Source organism: Pollachius pollachius (genome assembly GCF_949987615.1).
Source record: "Pollachius pollachius genome assembly, chromosome: 4".
In the NCBI taxonomy this organism is placed as follows: Eukaryota; Metazoa; Chordata; class Actinopteri; order Gadiformes; family Gadidae; genus Pollachius; species Pollachius pollachius.
Genome location: NC_136937.1, coordinates 33,530,312 through 33,549,219, shown reverse-complemented (window position 1 = coordinate 33,549,219; position 18,908 = coordinate 33,530,312). Strand labels below are relative to the sequence as shown.

The 18,908-nt window shown below is 50.0% G+C and overlaps 2 protein-coding genes across 11 annotated transcripts in view; both read right to left on the bottom strand.

The window, feature by feature from the left end:
• LOC307074323 (protein NLRC3-like) overlaps positions 1–18,908 on the bottom strand; it is a 270,634-nt gene that overhangs the window by 57,731 nt on the left and 193,995 nt on the right. The window lies entirely within an intron of this gene.
• Positions 209–8,522, bottom strand: lancl1 (LanC antibiotic synthetase component C-like 1 (bacterial)). Of its 3 annotated transcripts, none has more exons than XM_079734444.1 (10): positions 8,478–8,522; positions 7,954–8,164; positions 7,411–7,528; positions 6,701–6,911; positions 5,679–5,826; positions 4,594–4,740; positions 3,575–3,757; positions 2,355–2,531; positions 1,492–1,564; positions 209–1,011 (listed from the first exon to the last, which is right to left on the bottom strand). In XM_079734444.1, exons 2-10 carry the CDS (start codon positions 8,038–8,040, stop codon positions 935–937), a joined length of 1,221 nt encoding a protein of 406 aa, XP_079590570.1. In that variant the 5' UTR covers positions 8,041–8,164; positions 8,478–8,522; the 3' UTR covers positions 209–934. The 3 variants fall into 3 exon arrangements, with proteins under 3 accessions (XP_079590570.1, XP_079590569.1, XP_079590568.1); XM_079734443.1 differs by having other exon boundaries at positions 8,332–8,510; XM_079734442.1 differs by having other exon boundaries at positions 8,339–8,510.

Below are 18,908 nucleotides of genomic sequence, written 5' to 3'. Positions count from 1 at the left end.
CGGCGACACGTCCAATCTCTGCAGTCATCTACAGGCCAGACAGGTCCGATCCTTCGTTTGGTTTAGTGTCATTAGCTGCTTTGCAACTCGATCCTCACATCTGCAGTGAATGTTGATCCGCCTTACAGCGCAACCCGGTGGCCCTGCAGCGCCCCTCGGTGGAACTGCGACGCAACTACCCCGTACACATGTGACCGCAGAAAAAGGCTGAATACGTTATGATCTTTATTGTCAAGAAAGTTTAGTTTAACATTTTTAAGCGTTTTCATAATTGTCATAATATAATAACTGTTAGTGTATTACATAGCTTACAATACTGCTAATGAAAAAAAGGAAAAAGGGAAACACAATATTTACACAAAACAAACACAACAAAACACTCATACTGTCGTCCCCGACCCCACACTGAGTTCACAGCATGCCAGGAAACACAAGCATGGCTCCGATTCATCTAAAATGACGTATCAACAACACTTCCACCGAGAGGGACGCTTCCACATTGGGACGCTCCCAAAGTACAGAGAAAATATCGAAATGACCAAACTAGCAAAAAACGTAAACATAAATTTGGCCAAAAGCAAAAAAAGTGCTGAAAAAGACAAAACCATTTTTTCGGTCCGAATAATCACCGATAACCAAGATGGCCGCTTGTCTGGCGGACACTCACCAGCAAAGACTTGTGACACACACACGTGCGCGCGCGTGCCGTCCGTCAACACACACACACACACACACACACACACGGCAGACGGACGCCGTGACCACAGGAAGTAGCGGCAGCATGCAACAGGAAGTGTTGGTGTGTGCGACAGGAAGTGATGCTCTGTGTCTCGGCGGCTCTTGAAGCAGCGAGTGCTGTTCCCCACGGAGAGGTGGGGGCGGTGGCGTGGGCGAGGGGGGGGGGGGGGGGGGGGGGTCGCAAGAGGGCGGAGCCTCACACCTCGAAGGCCGGGAACTTTGATTTCATTGGCTGCAGGAGGTCAACCAGGAAGTAGATGGTGCCTGCCATGCCTGCGGACAGGAAGTGAGAAACATGTGCGGGAGAGCAAAAAGAATGTTGAGACAATAAAATATACACTTAATGTACACACTTATTGTGTGTTGTACGTCCTTACACTTGAAAATAGTAGTTAGCATCGTGTAGCGTCTTATCCTAGCTATCTCTGTTGTGTACGGGGAATGGGTTAACCTAGTGATAGTTAGTGCTTGGCACTTGGTTCTATGAACATCCTTACTGTACTGACAGCGAAATACGGTTGTTTCTCTTTCTTCTGAGGAATTGACCTATTGCAAGTTGCTTTGGAATAGAAGCGTCTGCTAAACGCGCTGAATGTAATGATACATTTGCAGAGCATTGTATTCATACTGTTTTGAAACAGCATAGAAAGGGGGAAGGGGAGAGGAGAAAAGCCTCGCTCAGTGAGTCAGGGTGTATCCAGCAGGCGGACAGAACAACAGAGTGTTAGGGGGCGACGCGTGGTCCAGCTATACCTTCGAACAGAGAGAAGGGTGTGTCAGGAGTCCTACAGCCATGCTCTCCATACCGCATACACCAGTCTGCAAACTGGAGAGAGAGAGAGAGAGAGAGAGAGAGAGAGAGAGAGAGAGAGAGAGAGAGAGAGCGTCTTATTCTTAATTTATGCTATTCTTCAGACGATGAAAAAAGAAATGTTTATCTATCTTTCTATATCTATATATAGATCTCATCCTCCAGACAGATGGACAGACATCTATATCTATATGGTGTCTGTCGACAGTATAGATACAGTGGGTGTCCTCACTATGCAGGCCCTGTAGAGGGGCTTGGCGGTACAGATATAGATATAGATACATATCTATAGATCTATAGATATAGAGTGTGTCATCACCGTGCAAGCGCTAGAGGTGCTTTGAGTCGAGGGTCAGCCAGTACAGATATAGTTATATATATATATATATATATATATATATATATCTATATATCTAGAGATTTATCTCTAGATCTCTAGGTCTATAGATCTAAATCAGGGCTGCCCAATTTGGGGCCCGCGGGCCAAACTTGGCCCACGACCGATTTTATTTGGCCCGCGCCTTACCCACTGTATATATTATTGTTTTCCGCCATCAGCGCTCGGAATCTGCGCTCGCTCTCATTGAATATTATTTATTGGTGCACTTCCATTCCTGACCCTAGAATAACATTGTGATACATTGATGGTAGGGTGGCGTTGTTATCCTATCCTGTTCAGCCGCCTCCCACATATTTGACTAAATATACAGAAAATTTTAAATTTTGGCCCACGAGCCTCCCCACGATTACATTTTGGCCCTCCACTGGGAAGAATTTGGGCCCCCCTGATCTAGAGTGTCCTCACCATGCAGGCCCTGTAGAGGTGCTTGGGGTCGAGGGTCAGCCGGTACAGGGCCAGGAAGGTGTAGGCGTTGCCGGCGGTGCCGTGGCACAGACCGTAGCCCTTCTTCAGGAGACCCCAGCGCCACACCACCTCCCCGCAGCGCACCGCGTCACACAGGTACTGGCCCTCCCCGAACATCTGGGGGGGGGGGCACCGTCAGTAGGGGGAGAGGGGGGAGATAACCTGAGCCTCCTTATACCAGATACCCAGAACTCCTCCCCCTAATACCCAGAACTCCTCCTCCTAATACCCAGAACTCCTCCTCCTAATACCCAGAACTCCTCCTCCTAATACCCAGAACTCCTCCCCCTAATACCCAGAACTCCTCCCCCTAATACCCAGAACTCCTCCTCCTAATACCCATCACCTCCTCCTAATACCCAGAACTCCTCCCCCTAATACCCAGAACTCCTCCTCCTAATACCCAGAACTCCTCCCCCAATACCCAGAACTCCTCCCCCAATACCCAGAACTCCTCCCCCTAATACCCAGAACTCCTCCCCCTAATACCCAGAATTCCTCCTCCTATTACCCAGAACTCCTCCCCCAATACCCAGAACTCTTCCCCCTAATACCCAGAACTCTTCCCCCTAATACCCAGAACTCTTCCCCCTAATACCCAGAACTCCTCCCCCTAATACCCAGAACTCCTCCCCTAATACCCAGAACTCCTCCTCCTAATACCCAGAACTCCTCCCCCAATACCCAGAACTCCTCCCCCTAATACCCAGAACTCCTCCTCCTAATACCCAGAACTCCTCCCCCAATACCCAGAACTCCTCCTCCTAATACCCAGAACTCTTCCCCCTAATACCCAGAACTCTTCCCCCTAATACCCAGAACTCTTCCCCCTAATACCCAGAACTCCTCCCCCTAATACCCAGAACTCCTCCCCTAATACCCAGAACTCCTCCTCCTAATACCCAGAACTCCTCCCCCTAATACCCAGAACTCCTCCTCCTAATACCCATCACCTCCTCCTAATACCCAGAACTCCTCCTCCTAATACCCAAAACTCCTCCTCCTAATACCCATCACCTCCTCCTAATACCCAGAACTCCACCTCCTAATACCCATCACCTCCTCCTCCTCCTACTATCTAGTTCGTCATCAAGCCTCCCTCCACATGTCTAGATCCTCAAGTATCAATCTCCTCCTATCCTAGCTCCTCCCCCTCCTACCCTGTAGGCCTGCAGCAGCATGTAGACGACTCCCGGGGCCCCGTGGCACCAGTGGACCAGCAGGTGGCCGTCCTCCCCCAGGCTGGGGGGGTAGTTCCCCCCCGGGGACTGCAGCCGCGCCACGTAGTCCACGCTGGGCCGCACCAGGGAGTGGAGCCGCTCCTCCCCCAACACGAAGCCCGGCTGGGGGGCACAGGGTGAGGGTGAGGGGGGAGACGGTGGACCACAGGGGGGACACAACGGGACTGGGACGCTAACACATGGGTCTAACGAGGCTAACCACTTTGTCCAGCTTTGGAAGTAACCGGCTAATAACGAGCTTACGAGGCGGCCTTGCCATACGGATAACGAGGTGGACTCACCTGAGCCCTAACGAGGTGGCCTCACCTGAGCCTTAACGAGTTGGACTCACCTGAGAGATAATGAGGTGGACTCACCTGAGAGATAATGAGGTGGACTCACCTGAGAGATAACGAGGTGGACTCACCGGAGAGATGAGGTGGACTCACCTGAGAGCTAACAAGGTGGACTCACCTGAGAGCTAACAAGGTGGACTCACCTGAGCCCTAACGAGGTGGCCTCACCTGAGCCTTAACGAGTTGGACTCACCTGAGAGATAATGAGGTGGACTCACCTGAGAGATAATGTGGTGGACTCACCTGAGAGATAACGAGGTGGACTCACCTGAGAGATAACGAGCTGGACTCACCTGAGTGATAACGAGGTGGACTCACTTGAGCCCTAACGATGTGGACTCACCTGAGCCCTAACGAGGTGGCCTCACCTGAGCCTTAACGAGTTGGACTCACCTGAGAGATAATGAGGTGGACTCACCTGAGAGATAATGAGGTGGACTCACCTGAGAGATGAGTTGGACTCACCTGAGCGATAATGAGGTGGACTCACTTGAGCCCTAACAATGTGGACTCACCTGAGCCCTAACGATGTGGACTCACCTGAGCCCTAACGATGTGGCCTCACCTGAGGCCTAGACATTAGAGTTAACGAGGGGGCCTCACCTGCATGAGATAGTAGTAGATGCCCGCCAGGCCGTGGGCAGCGCCCACATACTGCTCCTGGTACCAGGCGTACATCAGCGGACTCTGCTCCTGGATGCGGAAGCTTCTGGACAGATTCTCCCCCGACGCCAGCACCGCCTCGCTGATCTAGGACAGGTAACATCAGGTACAGGTGACGTCGTTGAGGAGACGAGTCAACAACAATGACAAACTATAAAAAAAACCTTGATGACAAGCTTCCATTTAGCCAGTGAGTATCACATCCAGCGGCTACCTACTACCGTAGCATGCTATGTAGCCCAGCATGCCAGTTACCCTAGCATGCCAGTTATGCTAGCATGCCAGTTACGCTAGCATACTATGTACCCTAGCATACTATTTACCCTAGCATGCTATGTGCCCTAGCATGCTATGTACCCTAGCATGCCATTTACCGTAGCATACTATGTACCCTAGCATGCTATGTATCCTAACATGCCATAGACCCTAGCATGCTATGTAGCCTAGCATGCTATGTACCTAGCATGCTATGTAGCCTAGCATGCTATGTACCCTAGCATGCCATAGACCCTAGCATGCTGTGTAGCCTAGCATGCTATGTACCCTAGCATGCCATAGATCCTAGCATGCTGTGTAGCCTAGCATGCTATGTACCCTAGCATGCCATAGACCCTAGCATGCTATGTAGCCTAGCATGCCTTAGACCCTAGCATGATCTGTGGCCTAGCATGCTATGTAGCCTAGCATGCTATGTACCCTAGCTTGCCATAGACCCTATCATGCTATGTAGCCTAGCATGCCTTAGACCCTAGCATGCTCTGTGGCCTAGCATGCTATGTAGCCTAGCATGCTATGTACCCTAGCATGCCATAGACCCTATCATGCTATGTAGCCTAGCATGCTATGTACCCTAGCATGCTATGTAGCCTAGCATGCCTTAGACCCTAGCATGCCATAGACCCTAGCATGCTCTGTGGCCTAGCATGCTATGTACCCTAGCATGCTATGTAGCCTAGCATGCCTTAGACCCTAGCATGCTCTGTGGCCTGACGCGGACCCCTGGCGGGCCCGTGGCGGCGGCCCACCTGCTGGATGTACTGCAGGGGGACGTGGTTCTGGCCCAGCTGCTGGTTGATGAACACCAGGGCGTAGAGGTATCCCACCCGGCCGTACAGCAGCTCGTCTGGGAGCCCCCCGGCGCCGGCCACCACCCCGGGGTGCAGCTGGAGCAGCCTGGGGTGGGGAGACCCCCGTCACTCCCTCCTCATGTGCATGTGTCAAGGGATCTGCGTGTGTGTGTGTCCAGGCATGCGTGTTAATATGTGTGTGTGTGTGTCAGTGAAAGTGAGTGAGTGTGTGTCAGTGTGAGTGAGTGAGTGAGTATGTGTCAGTGTGTGTGTGTGTCAGTGTGTGTGCCAGTGTGACTGCGTGTGTGTGTCAGTGTGAGTGTGTGTGTGTGTCAGTGTGTGTGTGTCAGTGTGTGTGCCAGTGAGTGTGTGTGTGTGTCAGTGTGTGAGAGTGTGTGTGTGTGTCAGTGAGTGTGCGTGTGTGTCAGTGAGTGAGAGTGTGTGTGTGTCAGTGAGTGTGCGTGTGTGTCAGTGAGTGTGTGTGTGTGTGTGTGTGTCAGTGAGTGTCTGTGTGTGTGTGTCAGTGTGAGTGTGTGTGTGTGTGTCAGTGTGAGTGTGTGTGTGTGTGTCAGTGTGAGTGTGTGTGTCAGTGTGTGTGTCAGTGCGTGTTACAGTGAGTGTGTGTGTGTCAGTGCGTGTTACAGTGAGTGTGTGTGCGTCAGTGCGTGTTACAGTGAGTGTGTGTGTGTCAGTGCGTGTAACAGTGAGTGTGTGTGTGTCAGTGCGTGTGTGTGTGTGTCAGTGCGTGTTACAGTGAGTGTGTGTGTGTCAGTGCGTGTTACAGTGAGTGTGTGTGTGTCAGTGCGTGTTACAGTGAGTATGTGTGCGTCAGTGCGTGTTACAGTGAGTGTGTGTGTGTCAGTGCGTGTTACAGTGAGTGTGTGTGTGTCAGTGCGTGTGTGTGTGTCAGTGTGTGTGTCAGTGCGTGTTACAGTGAGTGTGTGTGTGTCAGTGCGTGTGTGTGTGTCAGTGCGTGTTACCTGCTGAGGCACTCCTCCATCTCGTGCGGCCTCTGCATGCGGTGGTAGACGGCCGCCGCCACGGCCAGCGGCCCGGCGTCGCCGCACAGGAAGCTGACGTCGTGGCGCCGCGTCAGCGTGTGCAGGCTCCGCCCCACGGCCTCCAGCGCCTTGGACAGGAAGGAGGCGTCGCCGAACACGTCGTGGAGGTGGAGGTACAGCAGGGCGATGCCTGGACGCACATCAACACGTTGAAACACACACGTTAACACAACGGCGCATGGGCCCACGCACACATCAATATGCAGATACACACACACACACTTACACGTTAAAAAACACACTTACACACTCACAAACACACACACTTTAAATCACTGATGCCTGGAAACACACACAGACACACACACATTTGCATACTGATGCCTGGACACACACACATGTTAACACACTGATGCCTGCACACACACACACACACACATGAACACACTGATACCTGGTTACACACACACACACACACACACACATACCTGGACACACACACACACACACATATACCTGGACACACACACACACACATATAGCTGGACACACACACACACACATACACCTGGACACACACACACACACACATATAGCTGGACACACACACACACCCACATACCTGGAGACACACACACACACACACACACACACACACACACGTAGTGACAGCCCACCACCCCTCTCACCGGTCCAGCCGGTGTAGGTGGTGCAGTCGCGGGGGTTGGCTGACTTCAGGCCGTCCTCCATCACCTCCAACAGCTGGCACACCTTCCCCCGGATCCTCTGGGAGAACTCTGGGGTGAGCTGGGGGAGGAGACATCGGCGGGGGGCCGCGTTAGGTACCTTCAGCAGGGTCCCCATCACGTCGATCATGTCCAAACGCCCTGGCGTCTCCCCCTCTGTGAGAACCCACAGTACTTCTCCCATCACTTTGGTCTTTTCTCAGAGATGTCGATTACTACTGCAATTGATATTTCAACATTGCATCAACTTGCATTTATTTTATACATCCATTACCTTTAAGGATCGTCCTTCCCAAATGTGTACGTGTGATTTCTTCAGTGTAAAGCACTCACAATTGAATGTAAAACGAAAGTCAGAGTCCCCTCATCCCCAGAGACCAAAGAGGTGAATTATGTATGAATGCGTAGGATTTTCTATGAAGAAATGTGTTTTTCCTCCCCCCAAACCGAGGGTAAGATATGGGAGACGTGAGGGTGACACGGTACCTTGCCCTGCGAGTCGAACAGAGACTGCGTGGACGCCTGGTGTCCATCGTAGTCGGGGTACGGGTTCTTCACGGCTCTGGTCTCCATCTCCGTCCCGGATCACCCTACCGTAACGACCTAGTTACCCCTAATAACCCTTTACCGTAATAACCTGTTACCGTAATACCGTATTTACCGGACCGTAGGGGGGTGTTTTCACAGCACTGCACGACTGGGGGGGGGGGGGGGGGGGGGGGCAAACAGGGAAAACAGAGAGGGACAAAGAGGTTAGATACACAAACGACCTTGAATGACGTTTCCCTAATTAGAGAGCCCAGTGCGTATGTGTAGGGAAACACGACCGAATCCCCCCCCGCCCCCCGGACACGGTTCACCTACTGCGCACCTCGGACGGTCTCCGGACCAGGACCGCTCAACCCCACAGACGGGACGGCGAAACACACCCGTAGTCGGACGAAGACGTTTCAATGTAATGCATGAGGGGACGCATGGACGAGAGCCATGGGGAGCGAGAGACTACACACCTCGGACAGACTGGCGCTGCGATGTTGTTGACGTCTGCTTCTTCCTCGCTTGGGTTTAATGACGGGGACAGACCAGGGGACACTGCTGCCCCCTAGTGGACGGAAACCGACATGATCAGGGCCTTTTATTTCATCGCTCGTCTCAAGTTAAACATCTCTAACCTGACACCTAAACTAACCATCTCTAACCTAATACCTAAACTAACCATCTCTAACCTAACACCTAAGCTAATCTTCCCTAATTAAATATCGAAATTTGACAATAAACCACATACATTTAGGGATCTGAACGACACACCGTTAATAGCAAACTAGCGCGCCCTTAAACCTTATTAATTACTCAGTAATAAAGAAACGTTAATACATGTAAATAATAAATACAATGATAACAACAATATGCACACACGCACACGCACGCACGCACGCAGAAACACAGGGAGGGAGGATGGAAGAAAAGGAGTTTGGGGGGCAGAAGGAGAGGGGGGGGGGGGAGACAGATATACCGAGTACTAGCGAACTCATAATCACAATCAGAACAATCCAGGCCGTTAAACACAGACATCATCTCTATATTATTTACCGTCTTTTCCGACTTCTGAAAACTAGTTTCGGTAATAGTTAGGCGTTGAGCCGTAGGGTTTCAGCCCACTTAAACATATCAATTCTGTAGAATAATTCAGGGTTCAACACAAAACAACGGCCCCTCAAACTCCCCTGATTCTCTCCTAACAACTGTTGACTTCTGCGTCACACACCGCTCTGTACAGAGACCACACCGACCGGCGCTCCGTAATGAAACACGTTCCGCCGCCATCAGCTGAAATCGGCGGGAACGTTTTGTTGCAGGCGGGGAAAAGTAAATGAAAGGAAATTACCGGGGAACGTTTCAGAATGAGGACACGGTGTCGTCTCTCCGCTCCGGTGTCACCTGAACCTCGCCTCTCCCCCCTGGCCGAGAGTGATTCGTTGTGTGTGTGCGTGTGTGTGTATCCGTGTGCACGCTTATGAGTGTTTGTGTATGTGTGTGTGTGTGCTTATGTGTTTGTGTGTGCTTATGTATGTGAATGTATATGTGTATGTGTACGTCTGTGTATTTATGTGTGTGTGTGTGTGTCTGTGTATATGTGTGTATTTATGTGTGTGTGTGTGAGTGTGTCTGTGTAAGTGTTTATGTATGTATGTGTGTGTGTTTGTGTGTTTATATGTGTCTGCGTGTGAGTGTGATGGTAAATTGGGATGTGTGACCGTGTTTACTATCAGCCAATCACGAGGCGAATCAATAATACCAACCTTTCTTTGATAGTAGACTAGTGATTGTGTTGCCGATGTCTTAATCTACACAATCAACTACAAACCGCCGGCGTCATGTGACAAGCACGCTGATCAGGAGGTTCCCGCCTGTGCCTGAAATAAATAAACAAATGGCTTCTCCAACAACTATCATTTTGTGTTGTTATTATTATTTAATGTCCCCCACGGACAGCCCCCCGGCGGTGGCCCAGGTGAGAGATGTTAGGAATAACGTGGCTCGTGTCTGCGGCTCCACGGCGGTCATTCATTTCGGCAGCTCCGCGCGCGGGATGCGGCGCAGAGTTGCGCGCCGAGCGGCCGCCAGATGGCAGTGTTGCAGCGCGTGGGTTCACTGCGGAGCGACAAACTGTCCGTGAGAACAGAGGAGGACTGACCTCTGGTGAGTCTGTAGGAATACAGAAATACGGCCGCAGACTTTACACAACCAACGTGTCCTCTTTACAAACGACATGGCCCTCCCCACCCTCACCCTGACAGGCGGTCCGCTGTGACGTCAGGGGTCAGGAGTCAACAGACCCGGACTCAGATCACGTCAGATGTTTTTTACGTCTTCACGGCACCTCCGTTCCAATGGAGAGCAACTTGCGCGTGCACACAGACCGCCCAGGTGGACTCCGTTAAAGCAGGCACGTGCTTAATACAGCGCGCGCCTCGTCGAGAGAGCGCGCCTGTTCAAGAGAGCGCGCTCTTCTCCTGTAGACTAGATAATGCGCCACACACATATGAACGGAAATGCATTGATTTGTGCTATTCTGTGTTTGTGTGTGTGTGTGTGTGTGTGTGTGTGTGTGTGTGTGCGTGTGTGTCTGTGTGTGTGCGAATGTGTGTGTGTGTCAGTCAGTGTATGTCTGTGCGTATGCTTGTGTGTGGTAGTGTATGTCTGTGTGTCTGTTAACGTGTGCGCGTGTGTGTGTGTGCGTGCGTGCGTGTGTGTGTGCGCGCGCCCGCGTGTGTGTGTGTCTTTGTTAGTATGAGTGCGTGTGTCGTTAGCAGTAGTTTAGTTCCACTGCCTCTAACCTGTTCTCGCGTACACACGGCAGGGCGTTACACCCGCCAAATCGACCATTCCTCACGGAGGAGGACGAAACAGGTGAGAAGACGAGAGGATCGATGGGGCGGGCCCACGGGGGGGCGGGCCCACGGGGGGGCGCTCGCGGAGGTGATGTGATGAGGAGCATCGCTGCCCTGTGACTCATTGAATAAAACGACGGAACGCGGGAAACACACCAGAGCGTCACATCGTGTGTTCGTGTGTGTGTGTGCGCGTGTGTTCCTTGGTGGTGTGTGTGTATGCGTGTTTGTCTTCGCGTTTGTGTGTGTGTGTGTGTGTTTTCCTTGGTGTTTTTTGTCTGCGTGTGTCTGCGTGTTTGATTGTTTTCAGGACAGCGTAAACTAAAGAATCTCCCCCCCCCGCCCCCCCCACACTTTTACTCCGACCCCGTCGCTCTGTTTGTTCTGTTGATTCTGCGACCCCCCCCCCCCCCCACCAATCCGCCCGCCCGCTCCCCGTCTTCATCCCAGTGACCCGACCGTCCTCACGCGCGGCGGCCCACCCTGCGCCTCGCGGGGTCGGGTGCAAAACAATCACTTTCCCGCCGGGGTGGAACGGAGGCCCGCGCACGATTCTCATCGCCCTGCCGCCGCCGGCACCCCGCGGAGCCGACGCCCGAGACGCTGTGGCGCGCGATCGATGGGACAACAGGTAGAAGTGGGGGTGGTCGCGGGAGCCCCCCTTTCCGCCCGCGGGACACCCGCTGCGCGCGACTCCATTGCTCTAAATCACATCAGCTTCCCGCCGCCTGGAAAACAACACGCACTCAGAGGTGAAACACGCGCTGAGGGTTCGAGGTGAGGCACACGCGCTGCTGGGAGGGTGTTGGGAAATGGCGTTTTATTAAAGGTCGCTTTGCGAAGCGACGGTGAGTGCGATGAGAGGACGCTCCGTGGTTTGATAACTCTGACTGTAATACTAGTGTTATTGTTTTCGTCTTTAATCTTCGGCTGGCTCCTCTTCCTCCTCCTCTTCCTCGCTCGAGTCTTAAAAGCGTCCGTTGATAACAGTTCAAATCAAATTAATTTCAAATTCAAACGGTTTTAAAGAGCAGATCAAGATTCCCTCACAGCAACAAAGTGACGCATCCTCATTGTTCTGCTCCTCCCTTTTATATTTCAAGGAATATCTCCAAATAAATAAATATGTATGTGTGTGTATCTTCAGTGTGTGTGTGTGTGTGTATGTGTGTATGTTAATCTCCAAATTATGTTGGTGTTTGTGTGTGTGTGTGTGTGTGTGTTTGTGTGTGTGTGTGTGTGTGTGTGTGTTCGTGTGTGGTGCTTGTGTGTGTTTCTTCTAGGGCTGAACGATTTTGGGAAATAATCTTATTGCGATTATGTCTTCCAACATTGCGATTGCGATTTAACATTCGATTTTTCTTTTTGAAGTTCCATATGTTCTGTATTATTCACTAAACCAGAAATAAATCATTCTTTAGTCTGACCAACATTGGAAGCAGTTGTCATATAAACTGCTGCTTCCTTCAGGCCAGGCCGATGTGAGATGAATTGATAGACCATCTTTATTTAACTATTGAATTGTAAAAGAAAAAGAAAAATAAATCTTACCGATCTCCAGTCAATTGCAGCCTCCGCGATTTGCATATCGCGTTCATTAACATCGCGCTTTCGGTTTGAATTCGATTAATCGTTCAGCCCTAGTTTCTTCAGTATCTGTGTGTATCGTCAGTGTGTGTGTAAATGTCTGTGTGCACGTGTGTGTGTGTGTGAGAGTAAATGTCTGTGTGTTTGTGTGTGTGTAAATGTCTGTGTGCACGTGTGTGTGTGTGTGTGTGTGTGTGTGAGTAAATGTCTGTGTGTGTGTGTGTGTGTGTGTGTAAATGTCTGTGTGCACGTGTGTATGCGTGTGTGTGTGCACGTGTGTGTGTGTGTGTTTGTACCGCCTCCTCCTCCAGGAATATTCAAACTCGTCTTGGCGTCCTTGACTGACACATTTGTTATGAAGTCTCCCGTTCGTCCGTCGGCCGTTAAGGGCTCCGAGCCGTCGTACGGGGGGGGGCGTCGCTCACCGCGGGGTCTAAATCTCTCTCCCAGCGCACCCGCACGCTGACACACGCTATTCCTCACCGCGCGGCGCGAGCTGTATGTGTCACCCGCGCTCAATAGGCATCAGACGCGCGCTAATGCATCCCAGCAGCTGCGCGGGCCGAACGGCGCGGCTATCACCGGAGCTGTCGATACTGTCGGCTTTTATAGGGCCGCTCCTCGGTGAAGCCGCGGGCGTCCGAGTGGGGGCAAGGGGGGTGGGTAAAGCGGGCGGGGGGTTGCGAAGGTCTTGGAAAGGGGAATGGAACCGGCACGCAGCGGGACCCAGCGCAGACCGCGCGCTACGGACGAAGCTTTGAGTCGCGTTCAGATGTGTTTGTTTACACGGTCGGCATGGCGCTAGCGCTGAAATTGATGTTTTATTTGTGGAATATATTCAAACGTTGAGCTTCTTTGGCCTAGCGGTGGAGAGATAAAACAAACTTAATATTAATGAATAATGAATGGCCGCCGCGCGCGGCTAGCTAGCTAGCTCGAGCCGAAGCTAATGATCAGCGCTCGGGGTTCTGCTTACGAGACACATCGCCAAACAAACTACCAACGCACGCACATAATAATATATACCATATATTATTAATTAATTATTTTCCCCCCGCATAAAACACACACCCTAATTACCGCCATATTGTAAATATAAGATCTCCAGGGTGTAATGCCAGTTAAAGCCTCGGGCGAACGACAAAGACCGCACACTGTGTGATTACCTCTCTCTCTCTCTCTCTCTGACGTTGTTTTTGTACTGGCGAACCGCTGCAAGGCATCGTGGGAGTTCTCCCAGGCATGGCGGGATGGGCCAGTCCAATTGAGCGGGTAATCAGATGAATCAAGGTGTGATCCGGGCGGGAGAGCCCTGTTTTTACTGCGGGGGAGGGGTGGGGGGCTGATGATAGCCTTTACCTGGACGTACCTGTACTTAGGTATTAATCCTGCTAATGGAGACAGAGGGCCGCTGACACACCGGGGCGTCCGGGGAGAGGAACCACTGGATCACTGCTGGAACACACACTGCTGGAACACACACATGAACACACACACACACAGGAAAACACACAGGAACACACACACACACACACACACACATGCATGCAATCACACAAACACACACACACGTTCTCACACACACACACACACACACACACACACACATGAACACACACCAGTGGAGGCTTCTCCAGTGAGGACAGGGAGGAAGATCCTCCTTAACATTGTTGAGAATAAAAAATGTAGATTGCCCTGGCTACTGTCATGAATTAATGCCCTTAAATATGACTACTTTAAAGCCTTTGAATATAGAAGTCGTTTCCCTGGGTAAAGGGACATTAGCACCCCCTATCGCCTATTGACAATTACTTCAGGGAGGACGTTCCTCCCTCAGCCTCTGTTCACTCCCATTCATTTCCCCTAAAGTACTGGCGGCCGGTGAATAACATGGGGCTCAATGGGAGAGAGGAGGAAAGTCCTCCTCTGGGTGGGTGGGCCTAGCTGAGGGGTCTGGATCCCGCCTACGTCTATTCACAAATAGGCTGAGCCCTGGCTGCGCTATGAACCAATAAGAGGAGCCCTGGCTGCGCTATGAACCAATAAGGAGCCCTGGCTGCGCTATGAACCAATAAGAGGAGCCCTGGCTGCGCTATGAACCAATAAGGAGCCCTGGCTGCGCTATGAACCAATAAGAGGAGCCCTGGCTGCGCTATGAACCAATAAGGAGCCCTGGCTGGGCTATGAACCAATCAGAAGGAGCCCTGGCTGCGCTATGAACCAATAAGAGGAGCCCTGGCTGCGCTATGAACCAATAAGAGGAGCCCTGGCTGCGCTATGAACCAATAAGGAGCCCTGGCTGCGCTATGAACCAATAAGGAGCCCTGGCTGCGCTATGAACCAATAAGAGGAGCCCTGGCTGCGCTATGAACCAATAAGAGGAGCCCTGGCTGCGCTATGAACCAATCAGAGGAGCCCTGGCTGCGCTATGAACCAATAAGAGGAGCCCTGGCTGCGCTATGAACCAATAAGAAGGAGCCCTGGCTGCGCTATGAACCAATAAGGAGCCCTGGCTGCGCTATGAACCAATAAGGAGCCCTGGCTGCGCTATGAACCAATCAGAGGAGCCCTGGCTTCGCTATGAACCAATCAGAGGAGCCCTGGCTGCGCTATGAACCAATCAGAGGAGCCCTGGCTGTGGAGCAGCCCGGGGGCGGGGGGGTAATCCCCTCAAATCTATGAGCCAACAAACCCCTCAGTCACCTCGTTTCCACCGAGCGGTGCGCTGCTGTTCTTTGCGGTACGGTGCGGCTCTGGCCGAGCGCTGCGACTCGGTTCGCTTATTTTGGCGTTTCCACCGCCAGAAGTTGGGCAAGGTCCCGGAATAAACGCGCTGAGCCTTCCCTTTTTTTTTATGAACTCCTCCGGTGGTTTACCAAGCCATCTGAAAGGTTGGCAACATCTGAAATCACTTTCAAAATATCCCGTTTGTCATGACCAGGTAACTGATATCTTTGCAACAAAAACAGCGAGGAGGATTGACTTGATCTATAAATGAAGTCCCTCAATCTTAATTGGCTTAACACCGTGACCAACATTCTGAAACATCCATTAGCATCCACATTTGCCTCAAACAATGTTAGGCTTACAGCCCATGCAAATAGTTGTGAAATAATGTTCTTGTTGTTTTTTTAATTGTTTGTTACTCTGACTGTTCTGTTTGATATCCTGGAATTAATGTTAGTGAATGATTCAGAGCATGATGCATTTTAAATGGCATCACTTTTGGTCTTGTGTCTTAATTTTTCTTAAAACAATTGTAGCTGAAAATATGTAGCCAAATTACAACCAATGGCTTCAGTCATTGAAGGCAAAAATAGGTCCAATTTTTAAATTAATTTTACAAATCAAGAGTAGGCCTGATTTGACTAATTGGCTTTGCATCCTTTCCTTCTGCCCTTGTAGTTCAAGACATGCTGCCCACCAGCTTTCAAAGTCCAATGCTGCCACTGGTGGATTCGTATCAATTTAAATCACATAATTATCCCTCGCTGCTATTTTGTAGTTCATCAAAACATCGTCACATACGTCTTGTATGTGAGACAACTTGAGTCTCACATACTTACACCACCTTACGCCACCAACAGTGCAAGCAGGCCAATGGCAACCTAGCACGCAGTCCTTCCTCCCTCCCTTTAAAAACCATCAGCCGCCGCTGACACACACACACACAGACATTTACCCACACACCACATACACACACTGAAGATACACACAGACACTGAAAATACACACTTACACAAGGACACACACACACAAACATTGAAGATTAACACACAAACACGCACATTGAAGATACCCCCCCCCCCCCACACACATACATACAAACACATGTCTGGAGATGAACACACACTCACTAATGCACGCACAATCTCAAGCACACAGACACACACACTCACAGACAGACAAAAACACACTGAAGAAACGCACGCACCAAAAATCGAACAATCGCCCACTCTCTCTCTCTTACACACACACAAACTAACCCCCACACACACACTCACACACAAACTAACCCACACACACACAAAAACAGGAACCCACGCATACAAACAGATTCACAAACAAACCCACACACACACATAAACACCCCCACACACACACACATACACACAAACAAACCCACACACACACACAAAAACACCGACAGCCACACAAACACACTCACAAACAAACCCACACACATACAAAAATCACAAAAAAAACACACGCACACACACTGCGGACAAACCCCGCCCACCTGACATCACCTGGAGGATAAACCAATCATCCTGCTGGGGTCTGAGACTGCGGACCCCCCCCGCTAGCAGGCTAATGACTGGGCTGTGACTGAGTGCATCAGGCTAGCTGTTAGCGTTAGCGCTAGCTGGGGCCACAACGGGCCCCTGTCTCTCTCAAAGACCCCTATTGATCCCAGCACCGCGGGGTGGGCGTGCAAGGCATCTTAACCACAGGCTCTCTCTCTCTCTCCATTACCCAGAATGCCATGGGTCACACACAGAGGGCCTCCGACTTCATTCAAAGTGAGACAATTTTTTTTATTGCGAGTGAAATTTCGGTTGCCATGGTAACAAATGTTTGAGACTGAACAACAGGTTTGTCATTGGTTGTAGCCTCTCTGTGTGTGTGTGTGTTTGTGTTAGTGTGTGTGTGTGTGTGTGTCTATATGAGCGTGTGTGTATATGTAAATTAGTCTGTGTGTGTGTGTTTTCGTGTGTGTTCCTAGGTGGTGTATGTGTGTGTGTGTTTGTGTATGTGTGTTCTCTTGTGTGTGTTCCTTGGTGATGTATGCATGCGTGTGTTCGTGTGTGTGTGTGTTCTCTTGTGTGTGTTCCGTGGTGATGTATGTATGCGTGTGTTCGTGTGTGTGTGTGTTCTCTTGTGTGTGTTCCTTGGTGGTGTATGTACGCGGGTGTGTCTGCATGTGTGTGTGATTATTCTCGGAGCAGCGTTATCTAAAGACAGAACACGGGGAACCATGGAGCTCATTGCTAACACGCCGCGCAGTGCGTTAAATATCTGTCATAAATAACGATGTGGTGATGAGGACGGAAGCTGTGTGTGTGTCTGATGATATGATGTTTTAGTCTGGCAAGATGAAGCTTTGGAAAGACATGTTTTCGCTACACACTAAACCCATACGCACACACACTATAAACATGTACAAATTGTACACGTTCACACAAACACAAACACACATACACACTCACACACACATTAACATAGACACACACACACATTAACATAGACACACACACACACACATTAACATAGACACACACACACACACACACACACACACACACTTACATTAACATCCACACACACACACACACACACACACACACTCACACACACACACACATTAACATAGACACACACAGGTTCTTGAGTTTACTACATGAGCAGCAGAATTTGTTTCCTGGCTGGGATCAAACGGTTAGTTTACGACGTTTTTAAAAATGAAAAAAGACAAAAAGAGGTTTTTAGAGGGAGGCTCTTCTGGCTGTTTGAACGCTTTGATGTCTAGATCACAGCAGATCTCAAATGAAACACACCAAACAAACACACACATACCGCGCACACACAAACACAAACACACACGCACACACACACGCTCACACACACAAACATGCCTCGGGTAGAAAGTGAGTGTTTTTAGTCATCAGGTCAAATGAAACATGTTTGCTGGCAGACTGCAGAATACCAACAAGCTTATTGAATATTTAACATGAATCGCTTTATTCCTGAAGGTTTTACTGGGCCTTATATCTGTTTGAGTAATTTACTGTCAATAGTAAATGTTTACCTGACTAATTTACTCACCATATGTTTTACAAAAGTAATTAACTAATGATACTTACTGTTTTACCAGAGTTATTATCACCGATACTTATACCGTTTTACCAGAGTAATTTACTAAAGATACTTAGTTTTTAACTGGGTAATTTAGTAACGATATTTACTGTTTAAACAGAGTAATTTATTGAAAATACTTACTGTTTAAACTGAGTATTTTACTGATGATACTTACTGGTTTACCAGAGTAATTTATTAAAGGTGCTTACTGTTTTACCAGTTATTTACTAACGATACTTACTGTACTACCAGAGTCATTTACTAACGATACTTACTGTTCTACCAGAGTAATTTACTAACGATACTTACTGTTTCACCAGAGTCATTTAGTAATGATACTTACTGTTCTACCAGTCATTTACTAACCATACTAACTGTTATAGTAATTGGCCGACTTTTCCGGTGCCCTGGACATTCAGCCGGCCGCCACTCATTCAATTGGCCAATCGCGATCCTATCCCTTTGTGAGGTCACAGAAGCTTGTTCGGAGAGGGACAATCATATCAGAGCGGCTCGCTACATGGACCTATCAGAACACTCAGACACTGATTTGGTCGCGGCCCGGTCGACGACACGGTGACCCCCGCCTCGAAGCACAGACGC